This window comes from Sphaeramia orbicularis, chromosome 24 (genome assembly GCF_902148855.1).
Source record: "Sphaeramia orbicularis chromosome 24, fSphaOr1.1, whole genome shotgun sequence".
Classification (NCBI taxonomy): domain Eukaryota; kingdom Metazoa; phylum Chordata; class Actinopteri; order Kurtiformes; family Apogonidae; genus Sphaeramia; species Sphaeramia orbicularis.
This window is the reverse complement of record NC_043979.1, coordinates 35,843,662-35,863,876: the sequence shown is the minus strand read 5'-3', so window position 1 is coordinate 35,863,876 and position 20,215 is coordinate 35,843,662. Positions and strand designations below refer to the sequence as shown.

Here is a 20,215-nt window from a genome sequence, read left to right as displayed (position 1 = left end):
CAGCTCTCAAAGACTCTTAATGGGATTGTGGAGTTCAGAAGTGTTTTGTACGGCTTTTATTTAATTTGCTGCTTGCAAGGTTAAATGGAACTGGTGTTTGTGTCAATATATGGCTTTTAGTTTGCGTCTGTTTATGTCTTGTCGTGTCTTATTAACCATGGTTACTAGCAAGCATGAACATGCAAACAAGGCTTTAGTCTGAAAAAAATGCAGCATAAATTATGTAAATTTTCAACATATAGTGGTGCAGGAGGATACTTGGAAACTTTTACACAGAGATAATAGACTATTGCCTCAGAAATCCCCCATAATATGTAGCCTATGTAAACACTGCATCTCTGTATAAAAGCTGAATAACATCAGACATGTTTATTTTAGTAATAAACGTATGCTTGTTCAGCATACGTACAGCTGCAGGGATGACGCTAACAGGCTAATAAAGCTAAAGCGTTATCTTTTCTGTGATATCACGGGCCTAAAGGCAGCTCTGAAATGTAAGCAGTCATGTGTCAGGGCTTGCTGATTTGCAGCACTACCAAATGCCCATGGAAACGCATAATAAATTGAGCAAAACAAGCTTGAACAATGCTGCAGCATGCTAACACTCTTTGAATATGATGCTGGCATGATATTATAGATTTATTTAAGTCATTTTAAAGGGGTCATATTTTGCTAAACTCACTTTTATTAGTCTTTGGTACATTTATTTGTGTATTTGGGGACCATAACAGTTCATGAAGTTTGAATTTGAACCCTCCAGGTGCTGCAAAGCTAGCTTGATATTCATTCTGGCAAAAATCAAGTGGATTTCTACAACCCATTTCAATTCCTTCTTAATTTCTTACGTTTTATAACTAGTTACATCACGATAAGTTTATGGCAACATAACTTAAGACCTACCATTTCAAATTTAATAGATTTTAAAGACTTTTTTAAAGGGGTCATATTTTGCTAATCCCACATTTATTAGTCTTTGGTACATTTATTTGTGTATTTAGACCCTAATAGTTCATAAAGTTTGAATTTGAACCCTCCAGGTGCTGCAACGCCATCGTTATATTCATTCCGGCAAAAATCAAGTGGATTTCTACAACCCGTTTCAATTCTTTCTTAATTTGTTACGTTTTATAACTAGTTACATCACGACATTTGCACATATAAGGTCAAGACTTCCGACAAACATTTCTCTGAGTATAACTGTTTGTCAGCAGCAGCGGTTGTAATCCATACTGAAAATATGTCCAAACTTCGAGCAGATTACCTTAAATGTTCAGTTGTTGGTTGAACGGGACAGAGCAGCACAACCAATAACATGGAGGGGTTGGGGTCATTTGCATTTAAAGGGCCAGCGCTCAAAACGACTTTCTGGTGTCATTACTCAAAAATATTGTTGAAGATGGACCTGTGGAGTTGAATTAACCCTCCGGTATCCCCTCCAGCAAGGCCCTTACTAAGCAGCAAGTGTGCCTTTTTGGCACACTTGTGGAATAATGTCAAAACATTTTTCATACAGTTTGTTTTTAATTCTTTTACACTTTTTTCTATTTCATCAACTTGAGCCGTAAATAAAAATACCAAATACTCAATAACTGTCACATTTTTAACCCTTTAAATGCCGTGTTTGTAATGTAAACAAACCATTTTTTGGATGCAAAAAACACAAAAAATATATATATTTTTGCAATATACTACATAAGAAGTGGATCGCATATTATTTGATTTTTGCAGCCTGGCATATGTCAATGATTAACAGCAACATTGGTTAATTTGCGCTATTATTTTTGGCACTAGGTCAAATGTTCAAAAATACTAGCATTTGTCACCAAGTGTGCGAAAAATGCACACCTATAAATCAAACTATTAAATATTACATATTGATTTCTTTTTCTGCTCTAATTTGATTTTATTTTTGTAAATCAAGGTCAGCCCTAATCATACATATCAAATGGAAGAAATAGTGCGTTTTAGGCACACTTGGGAGACAGATGCTAGTTTTGTAATTTTCTTTTGTTTACAATGCGCAAATTTTAGTTGGTGGCCAGAATTTAAAAGATTATGCACAAATGAACAACTTTTGAATTCTAACCCTATTTAAATTGTAAAAAATAATATGAAGTTTTTTAACACGAGTTGCAAAGTGTGCCTAAAAGGTGCACCCGGATACCGGAGGGTTAATGAAGATTTCAGACCCAAGCATAGCATTTACAGTTTATTTAGACCACATGGAAATGTTTGAAAATGCAAAATTCCATTTAAACAAGCAAAATATCACCCCTTTAAGTAAGTCATTTTGCACAGGTGAAGAAAAACTGTAGTAGCGTTTAAGCCTTAATCTAATTGGTTTAATTTCAGTAAGTGTAAATTCTATTGGAATTCCATGCACTGCATATTTAGTCTGATATTGAAGCACAGGGGCTGAAACTTAATATTTGGAAATCCCGAATGTATTCCATCACTGTGTACGTTATCAGTTGTTGCTGTATTTTGCTGTCTTTTAGGTTATCTATCCAAAGTGTTGAGGAACTACACTGAGCAGGCCTGTGACGGAGACTTCCTGTCTGTTCGCTGCCCACCTCGTACTACCGTCACCGTCCAGTCGGCTTTCTATGGAAGGAGAGGTGCCTCTGACCCCCAACAGTGCCCTCAGACCTACCAGGCCCTCCTAAGTTCTTATAACTATCAGGAGGATGATCGATACTGTTCAGTGTCCACAGCACTACAGGTAAATTCACTCATTCCACACGTTTCTGACAGTAGGCGCTTTCCATTGGACATCTGCGCAAAACTTTACCAACATTTACTAAATGTCGAAAAAAGTGTGTAATGTCGTCTTTTCCATTAAATCACAAATGCGATGATTTGTTTACTCACTATTGCGAGATGACACAAGAAGTCAGTCCATAAACATGTCGACGAATGTCAATATGGTGTTGATTTACAGATATATTCATTATTATTATTATTATTATTATTATTATTATTATTATTATTATTATTATTATTATTATTATTATATACACTACCAGTCAAAAGTTTGGACTCACCTTCTCATTTAAATGGCATGAGATGGACTGCAGATGGCCAACAAGTGCTCAGCATCACTGGGAACTCCTTCAAGACTTTTGGAAAACATTTCAAGTGACTGCCTCATGAATCTCATCGAGAGAATGCCAAGAATGTGCAAAGCAGTAATAAAAGCAAAATGTGGCTATTTTGAAAAATATAAAACATAAAACATGCTTTGAATTATGTTACACTTTTTTTAACTACATAATTCCATATGTGTTCATTCATAGTTTTGATGCCTTCAGTAGTGGCTTTTCCATTGGACATCTGCGCAAAATTTTACCGATATTTACTAAATGTCGAAAAAACAGAAGTGCGTAATGTCGTTTTTTTCCATTAAATCACAAATGCGATGATTTGTTTACTTATTATTGCGAGATGATACGAGAAGTCATTCCATAAACATGTCGACAAACGTAAATATGGTGTTGATTTACAGATATATTCATTATTATTATTATTATTATATATTACCCGTCTATCTCGTACTAAATTAAAAAATGAGTGGGTTTCCTGGTGTGTCCACACATACCACAATGTGTTTCTTCTTCTTCTTCTTCGCTTGTTGTAACGTCCGTCAACATCCATTTTTTTTACTTCACATGACTCTAGTTGCGAAAAAAAGGTCTTTCCATTGCAGTTTTGCATGATATAGCATTTGCACTACGCCTGAAACACTACCTCTTGCCAGCGCAAAAAAATTTAATCAAAAAATTTGACTTTTGGCGAAATTGTCGTTTTTCCATTAGGTAAATTTTTATGCGCAAGTTATATTTGCGCAATTTGAGGGTCAATGGAAAAGCGACTAGTGAGAGGCAGTGTCCAGTAAAATGGTCAACTTGGGTTAAATTTTGCAGGACCATTGATTATGTAATGCTTTGTGAGGATGTTTTCCGGCAAATTACACTCTCTAAAGAGGAAGCTGGCTTGTATGTTCCCATGACACAAAGCGATTTCATGGGGTCTTTGCCTTAGCATCGTCTCCTAAATTGGGATGTGGCTGGACAAGAAGCAGCGTTTTTGGAGCACCAACCCAAACACATCCTGTTCAACATTCATTCTGTTGTTTGGTTTATTCTTAGTTCCTCTGCCTTCTAGTGTTGAACACTCTCCGTTTCCATAATAGACAGGACAGCCATGAATGCACAGACACAGAGAGTGCATTGTGCTAAAGTGAGAGAATGACTGACTGCTGTGCCACCCACATTAGTACAACCCTGAAGAATCTCATTGTACCACCTGTTTGTGACCCTTGGTTTGTTGGTATTACTGGAATGTCTTCATATAAAATGCTTAGTTCTGCTTAGAATGGATTCTTTATCATCTGTTTTTAAACTGTTTAATATGTCCTTAAAAATCAAATGAGTGAGTCAAAACTGTTGCAAATTATTGAATTGAAATATTTTGGCCTTTCTTTACTGAATAATTAGTATTTATTTATTTATTTAATGGAATATCCTTTGCCGTGGATTGTGTTTTTTTGCTGTTTTTTTTTCATTACCGGGACTTATCTATTTATTCATACCCATAAAACGCGGAGGGTATTCAACGAAACCCCTCCGTCCAATCTACCTGTTTGGCAAGTTCACCAGACCTCACACCACTAGACCTTTTTTTTAATGGAGATACCTAAAAGACAAAGTCTACGCTATGAGACCTGCAACAGTCGCTGAATTGAGAGCAGCCATTGAACGTGAATGCATCCAACTACCGAGGGAATTGTTTGGTAATGTGTTCGATTCCATTGCTTGGCGTTGTCAGCAGTGTCTGGACCAGAACGGATGTCAGTTTGAGAACAGGCGGTGACAAAACAATAAAATGATGTTTGTAAATTCTATTACATTTTGAAAATTAAATGAATTTGAATAAATACCTACTTTACAATTATTTAAAATGTGTATACATTTTGTGGAACACCCTGTATATAAGATTAGATGAAATATGCCTATAAAAAACTGTATCAAGTATAAAACATAACATGCTGCACACTTTTACAACCCCTCGGCTAAATATAGGGTAAGATTCTGTTGAAAGTTACTGCCCTATAATTTAGATTAGATGGTGTTTGTGTAAAACTTATTACATACATATTTATATGTGAAAGTAATCGGATATTATAACTGCACATGGACATTTGACCTTGAAAAAGTAGGTCAAGGTCACTGATTTTCAATAGCCTTCTGCTCCATGCCAAGATGCACCCATAGTATAAATCTGGTGCAGATATGTCAATGCATTCTTCAGATAATGCGATTATGTCATTGAATGGACAGACGATAAAACGATTAGGGGTAAAAGTTATGGTTCATGATGATGTGATCATGAATATTACCTCCAAAAACACATTAAAAAGTCAAACGTCAATGAAAAGTGTTACATGTTTTAAATGTAATGTTCTTCTTCTTCTTTCTCCTTTTTGAGCATGTATAATTTCATTTCATTTATTTTATTTACCTCATTATTTTTTTTTTTCTTTTATTTACTTATCAAGCTTTTATATACCAGTACTTATATTTTGTTGGTTAATTTTTGTTTTGATTTCATTGTCTACATGTTTGAAATAAAGATTTCAATCAATCAATCAAATATTTGTGTGAATTTCAGAGAGACAGACTTTATATGTTACTTAACAGTTTAACATTTTTGGGTTATTGTCAGAATCCAGTCACAAGAAGCTCAGTAATGCAGTGTTTCTACTCAATTAAATTATTATTATTATTATTATTATTATTATTATTATTATTATTATTATTATTAATAATAATAATAATAATAATAACAATAATAATAATAATAATAATAATAACAATAATAATAGCTTTATATAGCACCTTTTAAAAACAAAATTTACAAAGTGCATTTGACAAACAAGTAAAGGGCACAACAGCAGGATATAAGATGTAAGTAAAAACACTAAAACAGAAGCAACACAATAGGAGAGATGTGCACCACAATGCAGAAACATGACACTTTGAATAAATTAAATGAATCAGAATTAAGAGGGCAGGGATAATGTAACATGATGCTGTTAAATCAATGCAAAAATAAAGGCATGAGATAAAACAACATCATGTATGAGAATATGAACCAACAATCAAACAGGATAAGATTCAAATTTAAAAAATTAAAAAATTAAAAATTAAAAGGGACAGACATCACATGAAAGCAAGTCTATAAAAGTGTGTTTTAAGAAGTGATTTAAAAGATGCCACCGATTCCGCAAGCCTTATCTCCTCGGGCAGGCCGTTCCAGAGTCGAGGGGCCCTGATGGAAAAGGCCCGGTCACCCTTAGATTTAAGCCTCGACTTAGGAACAGCCGAATATAAAATATAAATATAAAATTGTATATTAATTAATGACTATATCCTCCTAAGTGATATGATTTAAAGGGAAAGTTAATGTTAAAGATTCATAGTGTGCACTGTGTTAAAAAGTTACTGTATTATTACATTGCATCTATTACATTTTGAAAATTAAATGAATTTTAATAAACACCTACTTTACAATTATTTAAAGTGTGTATACATTTTTTGGGGACACTGTATAATGTCCATTTTATTTATTGCCGCTGCCTACTCAGGTAACTACATCGAAATGTCCTTTTTAGGTGTAAATCTGGAATGACAAAGTCTGTCTATCTCCGATTCATTGAAAGCTCTGAACAGTATCTGTCTGTAATTCCTCTTGTAACTGGGAATTCAATAAGAGGGAATGCAGTGTGTTGGAATGCGCTCACCTGGGTTACAGAGGGCTAAAAGATGATGAAACTAGAGAAGCAAAAGGATGCCAGGAAAGGAGTTGAGTGGAGCTTTCCAGAGTTTTCTTTCTCTGCTTCTTTTTTTCCCCCCTCTTACCTCCTCCTGCCTCATATTCCCATGGCTATGAACAGCCTGTTTGAAGTGGTTTTAGGTTTGCCTGCTACTGGTCTCACCATCGTTGGCTTATTGTTCTCCTTCTAAACCTCTTTTTGGTCTTCTCTCGCTCTCTGTCACTCTTCCCTCTTCAGAAAATGCTGGACGAGTGCCAAGACAGAAGGAGCTGTCAAGTCCTTGTCAACAGCCGCGTGTTTGGGACGGACCAGTGTCCTGGCAGAAGTAAATACCTCATTGTCTGGTACAAATGCAGACCTAGTAAGTCCCTCATCGCCCTGTATCATTCAAGTGACACACATTTCTGTCCTCTGTGCTGCCACTAGTCTAGACAAACTGTGGGTATATTCATTTGCAGTTATAATAAATAAAGATATTAATATGTAAAAAAAAAACATGTTTAGTTTAAATTTTGAAGGGAATTCTGTAATTGTGGAAGCCTATTTAAAAATTGTTGCTTTATATAATTGTAAACATCAATGTGCAGTTATTGTGTTTCTTTGAAAATGTTTAAATTAACATCATAACACAACATTTGGATATTGAATTCCTTATAATTTAACCCTCAAAACTTAAACAGCCACCAGCGACAAAAGCATCCACTGATCTAAACTGTTTAATAATTTCTGAACATTTAAATGTATCAATGAGATAAATAATAGGTTAAATAATTTAGGTAAACTATGACCCATTTGGACATTAAGAGGCTTCATAGTAAAAATGGAAACAGGTCTTCTGCAACAGTGATTCACCCCATTGTTTGACAAATGATAGTGGTTGCAAATGGTTGTTTATCTTCAATTAATGATATATTTTGCTGAACAGGTCACTTTTTCCTCAGTTTTCTCTGTTCTGATATAATAATTTGTGAATTTTCTCTGACATTTTATGGACATCTACATTTTCAGTTAATTGACTGTAGGAAAATACCTCATTTTCACTGAAAAATGGAGAGAGTGAAATGATAAATCGCAATAAATCACTCAGGAATTGTTAAATATAGAGAAAATGTATTCGGCTGTCACTATAAAAAGTAGTTGTAAGTGTTAATTAATGACTGATGATGTGGGATTAGTGACTTTTGAACCTTTAATACATTTTCACAGCTTTGTGACAGTGACATCAGATATGACCCATTTGGACGTTCAGAGGCTCTGTTGTGAACATGGAAACACCATCATTTTCAGCAACATTGATTCACCAGTAAAAAACATGTAGATGATGAAAGATGAAGCTTGTTTTTGCTTTACTTCATGTATATTTTGCTGAAAAAGTCACTTTTTCTTTAGTTTTATCCATTTGATCGGATAACCTTTGAATTTATTCTAAGCTTTTATGAGCATCAACATGATCACTAAATGGGCTCTATGCACAGTCCCACTACTTCCGGAACTTCAGCTGGCTCCTTTATTTCCTGTCTTTCATTATTAGACACACTGATTAATCCAGGTGTGTGTGTCTGGTACTTCTTGTTGTGACTACTGATTAATTAGGCACACCTGGATTAATCAGTGTGTCCAATAATGAAAGACAGGAAATAAAGGACCCACCTGAAGTTCAGCAAGTAATGGAGCTGTGCATAGAGCCCATTGAATATAGGAAAATACCTGATTTTCACTGAAAGGACCACATTGTACAGTTGTGCTCATAAGTTTACATACTCTGACAGAATGAGCATGGGACAATCTTGGATGTTCCGACATGACAATGACCCAAAACACAAGGCCAAGTCGACCTGTCATTGGCTACAACAGAAAAAAGTGAAGGAGTGGCCATCTCAGCCTGCTGACCTCAATATCATTGAGCCACTTGGGGAAGGTCTCAAACATGCAGTTCATGCAAAAAGACCCAAAATGTTAAAGGAACTTATAGTGTTTTGCCAAGAAAAATGGGCAGGTTTACCATCAGAGAAAATAAAGTGCCTCATCCACAACAACCACAAAAGACTTGAAGCTGTCATTGATGTTAAAGGGGCCAATACAGAGGATTAAGAACTAGGGTATGCCAACTTTAGATCAGGATCTTTTAGATAGTTTCTGTTAGGGCTGCATGATTAATCTTTTTTAAGTTCAAATCGGAATTTTTAATTTGGACGATTTTTAAAAAAGTGAAATCGTCAAATCGATTTCATCTCTCTGAGCCGTGTGCTTCTACACCGTGCGCCTGCGGGCTACCTGTTGCTCCTCCGCCTAACTGTGAGAGCGGTCTTTCACAGAAGTCCTGTGATGGGTGATACCAATGTACGCCGTGGTTTCAAGCACGAATCCCCCAATTCAAATATAACTGCATGGGGATCAGTCATCTTAAGTTGTCCTGCACGGATCCTACCGTACTGTCTTCTTCCGATCCGGGTCCGGGTCACGGGGTCAGCAGCCTCAGCAGAGGAGCCCAGACAGCCCTCTGCCCAGACACATCCACCAGCTCTGGGGTTATAATCCCTCCAGTGTGTCCTGGGTCGGTCTCTTCCACGCACAGATCACCCAATTTAAATATAAATAAAGTTTTGTTGTTTTTTTTTTTCCTGTAATGTTTTCAGTCAGTGAAGATGAATTTCCCCACGGGGACCAATAAATTAAATCTAATCTAATCTAATAACTGCATGGGGATCACTCATATTACGTAGTCCATGCACACACGACTGATGCCTGTCACTGACTTGCATTGTATCACTTCTGAGGGCCCATCACATGATACCATCACAGCCCTTGTATTGCGGGCTGCTCACAAAAACGACATGCTGACTTCAGTTGTCTTGTAGTTTTACCCAAAAATCTAAATCGAAAATTGAGTTTTTAGAGGAAAAAATCAGAATTTTATTCATTCATTCATTATCTGAACCCACTTTATCCTCACTAGGGTCACGGGGGTCGCTTGGAGCCTATCCCAGCTACTTACGGGCGAAGGTGGGGTACACCCTGGACATGTCACCAGTTCATCACATATAGAGATAAACAATCACTCTCACACCTATGGGCAGTTTAGATTAACAAATTAACCTATCAGTGCATGTCTTTGGATGGTGAGAGGAAGCCGGAGAACCCGGAGAACCCAGAGAGAACCCACGCAGACACGAGGAGAACATGCAAACTCCACACAGAAAGGTCCCACCCCCGTCAACTGGTGTTGGAATCAAACCCAGGACCTTCTGTCTGTGAGGCACGAGTGCTATCAACTGCACCACTGTGTTGCCCCGGAATTTTATTTTTGGTCAAAATCGTGCAGCCCTAGTTTCTGTTGTCAGTCTGATTTAAAAAGAGCAAACACATTTGTTTGATAATAAATGGCTTCACCCAACCACTAGCCACGAGTGGAAGAAAAGTTTTTGTATTATCATTCACATTCTCTGAAAAGTGGCCAAAGAATCATGAATTCTGCTAGGGTATGTAAACTTAAGAGCACAACTGTAAATGGTGATGAATCACTAAATAAAAGGGGTTAAATGTAGAGAAAAATCCATTTGGGAGTCGCCACAAAAAGGACAAATCATGACAAAAGCCTCAGATGACTGTGCAGCCCCTGTGCTACACTAATTTAACAATCACAGTGTCTGAGTGAGTTTCTAACTTCACTCTTGTCTTCCCCGCTGCGTTTAAAAGGAAAAACTTATTGCGTGCCGCTTCCTTTATCCCTTCTTTTCCTCTCCCTGTGAGCCAGGAAGCTAAGAGTATCACTCCAGAGGGGAGCCACAACAGCGCAGTAATCCCACCCAGATTCTGGTCCCATTCATGGCTCTGAGCTGTACTGAGCCGAGCTGCACTGAACTATGCAGCAGTTCACACTAGAGTGACCAGAAGTGGGCATTAATCCACTGATCCTCCTGCCCTCCCTACTTTTTCTTTCTCCACTGGACCCCGGGGCCAATCAACAGCTCTTTGTTCACTGTCACTTAACCAATGACTTCTCAGGGGAAGAGAGAAAGGCTGCATGGGGTGTCGCTGAGGTGCAACGGGCAGGTGTCAGTGCCTCTGAAAGAAGAGGTGGAGGTGGGTAGAGGAAGTGGAGGAGAAAGGGAGGTAGTGAGAGAGAACAAGAGTGAATCCGTCACCAGGAGATAGAAAAACCAGCCCGGGCCTTTTTTTTTCCTTGCTCTCTTCTTTGTGCATTCCTGTTCCACTCCCCACATGGATGTAAAGACGGCTGCTGTTGTGTTTTTATTTGCTGGCCAGTGGAGCTGCTCTGGCAGTCACAGGTCACTTTGGCTGGATGTGTGTGAGGAATGCCTCTACATGGCTCTACATGTCCACGGAGCAACTACAGAGCTGTTCAGTGGCAGAACAGATCCAGATTCAGATCCATTACTGAAGTGAAAGTAAAAACTACATTGTCTTAGTAAGTCAGTAAACAGCCTGATCACAATCAAGGGTACCAGAAAGGGTGCACATATAGATAAAAAATAATAATGCTCTATCAAAAAATCAGACAGGCCATTTTGTTTGTATGATATTTCTCTTTTAAAGTCCAAAATATTTTTGTATTATGTTGTCTACTAAAAATTTTGCAGACTTGTACCCCTGTCAAATCAGAAATTATTCGGTGTACGGACACTCCAGCCTAATAGCCTCCATATTTAATGCCTACAAAGCAGTGGCGATTTCTCATAGACTGCAAGGGAAGCCCGGCTTCCCCTAAAATTACGAAAATTAAATGGTTAAATATGTTCGGTTGTGTTGACATTTTATTGGCTACAAATGTGTTAGAACATGTTCATCTCAAAGATGAGTTTGTTCAGGATCAGCTTTATCACAAATCAACGGACGAGATGTTGTTCACTTCTCATACATTCCTGTTGCGCTGTTTTCTCATGCGATCTCTGTTCAGTGCATTTGTCCGTAGACTGCAGGGCGTCTCTGGGCTTCAATGGGATTGAATGGGACAGTTTTTTTCATTGCGTCAAAACTGGACGGTAATTGGATAAATACCACGATGTTGTCCCGCCCCCGGATGCCTGGCATCTCTGGGGGTGAATGGAGCTGTGGGCGGAGCTTGGCCGGGCTGGACGCCAGAATTCCACGTGCTGATTGGAGGATCAGTCGAAAGGCTGAATCCCGTTTGATTGACAGCTGTTTTCAGATCTACTCCTTCACTGACACAGTTCAGTTTAATACCGTCGCACATTCTGCTGTGACATCAGAGAGAAACCACTACAAAATTACTCGTTTATTTCTTGCACCGTAAATAAAACACACTCATTGTACTTCCTTGTTTCAATTTAACATAGTTTCAACGTTTTCTTGTTTCAGTTACATAATTTAATCATTTCTTGTTCGAGTTTAATATCGTTTTGTAGATAGTTAAATCAATCAAATTGTCGGCTAGGTCGGAGTGAAAGGAGCATCTCTAGTTTAAAAAGGCTGAAGTCTTACACCCACAACACAATGGGCCAAGGCAGTCTAAGCAGCCTAGCTCTGCTGGACATTGAGAGGACACTGGTCCAGTCCCTGGAAAAGATGCCGACTTGGTACAATAATAATAATAATAATAATAATAATAATAATAATAATGGTCACTGACCATTTTCCTAAAAAGGAACGGAGGGCCGAATTTATGTTTAAATAACTTGACAATTTTTTTATGTAAGCCGACAATGAGCTTCCCCTGTCTGAAAGACAAGCAGCCGCCACTGCTACAAAGATATACAAATGTTTCAGCACTCAGGAAAATCATGCATTGTTTATTGCATAGATGTCGTGTCCAAAGCATGCGTGCTGAAAAATTCCATATATTGACAGAAACAATAAAATTAGACCCACATATTTTGATACAGTGTACGAACACTAGTTGGTGTACAGGCTCTACAAGATTGGAACGGAAATCTGGTTTACCACATGGTCGCATCCGTGTTAGATCTTTAACCCTTTCATGCATCCTGGTCACTACAGTGGACAGCTATTCTACAGCTTTTCTCTTCTATATTCATGGATTTTGTTGTTTTCGTTGTTTTGTTGTTTTTTCCACACATATCTTTATTAAAGTTTTAAGACACTACATATCTTTTCTGACATGAATTGGTAACATTTTGTAGATCTCTTCTGAGCACAAACCCCTAGAATCACAAGCCCTCCCCATAGTTTTCACACAATTTATCAGTAAATTCATGTTTCTGTGCGTCAAAAATTAAATGTGTGGTGTCCAGCTGAGTGGACATTTTTGCAACTTCATGAAAAATAGGTCCATAAGAATTTTTTTTTTTTTTTCATTATTATTTTTTTAATGTATTTTTTAAATTTTTTAAAATAATTTTTATTTTATTTATTTTTTTAAATTTATTTTTCAGAAGAAAATTTTCAATCGCATTGTTTTTTTCATGCCTGAAGAAGAATAAAAACACTCAGGAAAAAATTTTGATTAAGGTTCTCATAATTCGTGTATGAAAGGGTTAACTAAGTCTTCCTGGTACAGGAGTAAATAAACATTTGTGAACAAGTTATAACAATATATCTATAAGGCATATACGTGATATTATTGATGGAAGTATATTGGTGTACGGACACGACATGAATTTTGGTGAACAATGCGCCATTGAAAACATGCGGTTTGACGTAAACATCCGTTTGCCACATTGTTACCAAATTTTCTGCAGCCAGGGAGCATACCAGAATCTGTCTAGTTGTGTATATTTAGTCATAATAACACTTAAATAACAGGTTCCCATTCTATTATTACAATGAAAGGGCTGTAAAAGAAGGGTTTTCATAACAAAATGGTTGATTGTGGTTGATTAATACTGAAAATAAGAATTGATAATCAAACAGCTGTTCAACAAAAATTATCAATAAATGAAAAACAATGTGATGTGTGGATTTTGTAATAAACAAAGACACAGGAGTTGAGTAGTAATTATTTATTGTGTTACAAAACATTATGTACAATAATTTTGCTCTCTTATAACAATAAAATTGTGCATGTTTTCACGCTCATTGGGTTGCCATTTTATCAGTTTTATCCGATTTTCTTCAGATTAGGAGGATTGTAAGATCTAGTAATAAGATGGCCAAAGAAACATTTTGGGAATGGTTTTGGGGGTATCTTTTTTGAATACTGATTATTAACTGATGCAAATATACTTGTACACCTTGATTGTGATCAGGCTGTAAAGGATAGTTGATCTATGAAATGTATGATGTTTTGTGTAGTAAAATGGTCCATGTTAGTGTTTTGCTATTATATATATGAAGCTTTTGGATTCATGTTACTATTATATTAACCCAGGGGCACTGCTACCAATTGTGGGCCCCATGAAAGGTAAATGTTATGGACCCTTCATAAAATTCAGTATCTTGTCAATCTCTCTAAGCGGGGGGGTATATACATGGGGGTGTGTCCATAACTAATATAGGATACGCTGGCGTGAAACGAAACTGAAACTTAACATGCTTTCGACGTCCGACTCCCAACTTCTGTGCCTCTATAATACATCGGATCTTGCACGAAATTTTCTCAACTTGTAACCTGTATCCACTGGACCTGCTCTACTGCTCTATGGACCCCCCACAAATGCTGGGTCCCATGAATTTGTCATGTTTAATGCCCTTAACAGTGCCCCAGCATTTACCCATAAAGACACAGTGCTACTTTTGTGGCAGTTTCACAATTTTTTTTTTTCTCTTTATTTAACTTTTCTCAAGTGATTTATCGCCATTTATTATAATATTATCCTCTGTATGTTGCATTCTTTTAGTGAAAATCAAGTTTTTCCCTATATTTAATTTACTGATCATGTTAGATGTTCATAAAAGCTCAGATTAAAGATGAGGGTTATTATATCAAAAACAGAGAAAACTGAAGAAAAAGAAGTGACTTTTTTTAGTAAAACTGAACATAAACCAAGTGTCTCCATCCACTGTCATTGATCCAACTCCATGCATTCTTTCAGTGAAAATCAAGTATTTTCCTATATTTAATTTAGTGATCATGTAGATGTCCATAAAAGCTTGGAAAAAATTCAAAGGTTAACCAATCAAACAGATAAAACTGAAGAAAATGTGACTTTTTTTTTTTTTTAGCAAAATATACATAAAGTAAAGCAAAAACAAGCTTCATCTTTCATCATATGCATGTTTTTTTTTACTGGTGAATCGATGTTGTAGAAGATGACGGTGTTTCCACGGTAACTACGGAGCCTCTGAACATCAAAATGGGTCATATCTGATGACCATGAAAAGATGACAAACTGTATTTTACGGCAATTATTTCAACATGTTGATGGGATTAGTGGAGCAGAAGTTCTTAAAAATTTAGATAAGTAGATGTTTTGGGGTTTTTATGGGTTAATATGTTAGTTTCAGTTTACTATATATGTTTAAGTTTCAGCTCATTTAAAGTTTTAATACACTGTTAGCTAACTTGATCTAATAGCAATGGATCACATTCTATAAAATTATTTTATGTTTGTGGGTTTGCTTTTTTGTGAGAACCACCAGTCTTTCATGTATTTTTTTTTTTATGTGGTTTGACCCTTAGAAACCTAGAGCAATTTTTGTAGTGACTTCTAAACACAGTTTTCTCCACCATTAACTTTTCCAAAGTGATTTATCAGCATTTATTATAGTATTATCCTCTATATTATTATAGTATTATCCTCTATATTATTTTAGTATTATCCTCTATATTTTGCATTTTTCAGTGCAAATGTGGTGTTTTCCTATATTTGATTCACCGATCATGATGACGTTCATAAAATTTATGGATAATCACAATCTTATGTTGTATAACGTGATAAGGCACCAACAGTTTGAGGACTGGAATCAGGGGGTAGGACTGGATAAGCAGTGGCTTCTTCCTACTCCCTTTTAGCCACAACAGTTATTCCTTTTTCTATTATTCTATTTTTTTTTTATTTTTGTCCTGTTTTATTTTTTTCCCTAGGTTTTGAATTATGTTTGTGTCTGAAATAAACTAAACTAAAAAACTAAAATTTCAGTGTGAATTTAATTGTTATTCTGTCAAAACTAATAAAACCAAAGAAAAAGCGACATCTTCAGGAAAATATATAATTAACTAAACATAAAAACAGGTGTCTACAACCACTACTATTTGTCAATTTATGTCGCTTTCACTGGTGAATCAAAAATAATGGTGTTTCCATGTTTATTACAGAGCCTCTTAACATCCAAATAAAACATGTGATGCTTAAAGCTAAGAAAATGTATTTTATCTGAATTATTTCAAAGTATTCCTTCAGTTTATCACAATCCGAATCAACACATTTGGACCAACTTGATGTGTATTCTGAAAATAAAAGTAACTACAGCTGTCAGTAGTGGAGTACAAAATTCATAAGGTAAATGGTAAAAAACAGCAATTTGTATTTAAGAACAGTAACAGTAAATGCTGCATAGATATATTTTGCACATTATTTTACATTATGTACCTTATTCATTTGTTTTCTATTCAACAATGTAAGACTTTGTGCTTTTTTTGTTTTTTTTTTTTTTTTACATTGTTTTGCTTTTTTCTAACCGTCTCCATTCTCTATCTCTCTTCCCTCCCTCCAGACGAGTATAAGAGTAAAGTGGTCTGCGAGGAGGAAAGGATGAGGCTGAGCTGTAAACGGGGTATGCAGATCGCCGTTTACTCCGCCATGTTCGGCCGAACTCAGCAAGGCACGTTAGAGTGTCCCCTACACCACAGGAGGGCCCCGTCAGTAGGTGAGACCCCGTGTTACTCTGAAACCAGATATTTGAGTGGTTGAGGAAGCTGCATTTCCACTCAGGTATCCAGTTCTTCAGAGTAGTAAGACACATTAATGCATTAGGTTCCATTAGAGCTGTTCCGTGGGTTGTTTTTTCTCACTGATTGTCCTGTAGTGTCATCGGTTTCAGTGTCAATTTAACTCATAAAGACCCGAACATAAACCATTGACCAAAAGCATCTACTGATCTATACTGTTGATCCACTAATCCTATTAATCCAAGTAAACAATTGGTATAAAATGCAGTTTGTCATCTTTTCATGGTCATCAGATATGACCCATTTGGACCTTCAGAAGATTCATAGTTACCATGGAAACATAGTCATCTTCTTCAGCATTGATTCACCAGTAAAACCCATGGAGTTGTATCAATGACAGTGGACGGACACTGGGTTTATGTTCAATTAATGAGAGATTTTGGCTGAAAAAGTCACTTTTTCTTCAGTTTTTACTGTTTTGATCCAATAATCGTTGACTTTATTGTGAGCTTTTATGAGCTTCTACATCAGGGGTCTCAAACTCAATTTACCTGGGGGCCGCTGGAGGTAGAGTCTGGGTGAGGCTGGGCCGCATCAAGGACTCTGCAACGTGAATACTTCTTCTGAACATGAACATTTCTTCAAACATAAACGTTTCTATAGAACAGGCTTCTCTTGACTATTTGTTGCTACCAGACGTCTGGCAGCGCTTGTCCTTGCACAGATGAGCCACATTTGGTTTGAGGGAGGAAGCAGTTGAGACCCTCAATATGTCTTGAAGATGCTCATCATGCCGAGTTGAATAATGACGTTTGATGTTGTATTCTTTGTGCATGGTAACTTTTTCTGTGTGTATAAGACACGTCGGGGTCCCCCTGTGCTCAACAAAAAAAATATTCTGTCTCTCACTTCTCCTGGAATTGTCTGCGCTCATCGCTAATCTTTCTCTTCACGGTAGGTTTTGAAAAAGCCATGACATAGGGCAGGATGAATTTTTATGTCATTTACTTGTCACGTCCTCCTTCATTAATCGCGCTTACGTGAGGTGCGTTCATGGGCATGGGAATTCCGAACATCAACATTAATGAAGGGGAACGTAACAAGTAGCTATAAATGATTACTTTTTAAATAAATTCCCCCACAAAAAATAGATCCTGTGAGAAAAACTTGTGGGCCGCACTAACATTAATCTTTGGTATCAAATAGGGGGCCACAAATTCATGTGCTGCGGGCCACAAATGGCCCATGGGCTGCGAGTTTGAGACCCCTGTTCTACATGATCAGTCAGTTAAACTTGTGAAAATAGATGTTTTTTACCAGAAAAAAATGCAAAATTCAAAGGATAATATAATAGATGGTGATAAATCACTTAGGAAAGCTTAAATAGAGAGAAAAATTCATTTGGGAACTGCCACCAATGTCACACTGGGTCCTTATTGGTTAAGGTTAGTTAGTTAGTTAGTTAGTTAGTTTATTATTATTTCGAGCACAGAATCATCAGATAACAAAGAACCATACAACATGGTCAAACAAAATGTTTCTCCGCTCAAAAAGGAATGGGAAGAAGTATAACTTATTGACCCCCCACCCCTTTTTACAAACTAATAATTAAATTAAATCTGCTTCCTTTACTTTGTTAACACTTTTTTTCTGTATATTTTTACAATAACACAAAACATTTATACAAACCATTCACATACACTTTTTTAGTCACCTCACACACAATCAGATTTGCATAATCAACTGTTTTTAATATAAACTATAATATTTATATGCACTTTAAATATTTACTACAAATAGAATGATCAATAAATGTGATAATATCTTCTTATCATGATAATTAATTAATTACAATAGTATCTTACTTTATGTGTACTTTTATGTTCTAACTAGATATTCACTTATTCAGACAATGTTCTATATTTTATTATAGTGGATTTATACATCCTTTTAAATGCACAAATTGAAGAAGACTTTTTAAAGTTTTGCTCCAGATTATTCCACAGATGTACCCCTCTAACAGAGATACACTGGCTTTTTATGTTTGTTCAGTAGAGGATTGAGATTTGGGAATGTAAATCAAATCTGCTTGGGTTTGCATTTAAATGAGCCTCCTTGTTCTGCTAATGTTCTTATACATATTAATGAGAGGGAAACTTCAGATCAGGCTTTTTCAGCTTCGATTTTGCTATTGAACTGACGGTGAAATTGAAGCGCTTTTATTGATGAGGTTTACATGCCAGGACTCGAACGCTTCTGAACCACAAAGAAAACTATAAAAGCTTCAAGGCTCATAATTTCTGTTGAATCCTCTTCCTTGAGATTTTTTTTTTTTTTCACTCTACTGATATCCTTTGAGAGGCTGTTGTGGTTTGGGACAGTTTATGATTTCCTCCAGAGCTGCTTTGCCTCTGAGCATCTAAAGCAAACACTGGCCACACCTGTGTTTCTGACGTCATCTTTTAAACCAGGGCTGTCGAACATGCGGCCCGGGGGCCAAAACCGGCCCGCCAAAGGGTTCAATCCGGCCCCTGGGATGAATTAGTGAAATACAAAACTTACACTGAAGAAATTCATAATCAAGGATGTTAAAATAGGTCAATTCAATCTAAAGTGGGTCAAACCAGTAAAATACTATCATAATAACCTATAAATAATGAAAACCACAAGTTTTTGTCTTTTTGTTATTATAAAAAAAAAAAAAAGTAAAATTACACAAAAAAATTTATATTTACAGACTAGCCTTTTACAAAAAATGTGAACAAGCTGAATAAATATGAACAATCTGAAATGTCTTAAGAAAATTAAGTGTAATTGTACCAATATTCTGCCTGTTATGAAACATTTTGTGTATTTGTAGATCCACTGTGATCTGTAAGTTGTAAAGAACATGTGAAGATGAGAAGCTGAGGCCAAATAATGGCATAAATTGTTAAAATTGCACTTTATTTTTTCTTAATAAATTTCATTTTGTTCATGGTTCATGTTTTTCACATTTTTTTTAAAGGACAGTTTGTAGATGTAAACATTTTGATAATATACAGGGTGGGGAAGCAAAATTTACAATGAACATTTAGTTGTTTTTTCTCAGCAGGCACTACGTCAATTGTTTTGAAACCAAACATATATTGATGTCATAATCATACCTAACACTATTATCCATACCTTTTCAGAAACTTTTGCCCATATGAGTAATCAGGAAAGCAAACGTCAAAGAGTGTGTGATTCGCTGAATGCACTCGTCACACCAAAGGAGATTTCAAAAATAGTTGGAGTGTCCATAAAGACTGTTTATAATGGAAAGAAGAGAATGACTATGAACAAAACTATTACGAGAAAGTCTGGAAGATACTATTAAAGAAGAATGGGAGAAGTTGTCACCCGAATATTTGAGGAACACTTGCGCAAGTTTCAGGAAGCGTGTGAAGGCAGTTATTGAGAAAGAAGGAGGACACATAGAATAAAAACATTTTCTATTATGTACATTTTCTTGTGGCAAATAAATTCTCATGACTTTCAATAAACTAATTGGTCATACACTGTCTTTCAATCCCTGCCTCAAAATATTGTAAATTTTGCTTCCCCACCCTGTAATTTTACTTTTTTCCCAC

The 20,215-nt window shown here is 36.3% G+C and overlaps 1 protein-coding gene across 1 annotated transcript in view; it reads left to right on the top strand.

The window, feature by feature from the left end:
- eva1aa (eva-1 homolog A, regulator of programmed cell death a) overlaps positions 1-20,215 on the top strand; it is a 165,941-nt gene that overhangs the window by 33,608 nt on the left and 112,118 nt on the right. The window contains exons 2-4 of the mRNA XM_030129145.1: positions 2,499-2,722; positions 7,073-7,196; positions 16,430-16,582. Of these exons, the coding sequence (XP_029985005.1) occupies positions 2,499-2,722; positions 7,073-7,196; positions 16,430-16,582 (501 nt within the window). The remainder of the gene's footprint in view (positions 1-2,498; positions 2,723-7,072; positions 7,197-16,429; positions 16,583-20,215) is intronic.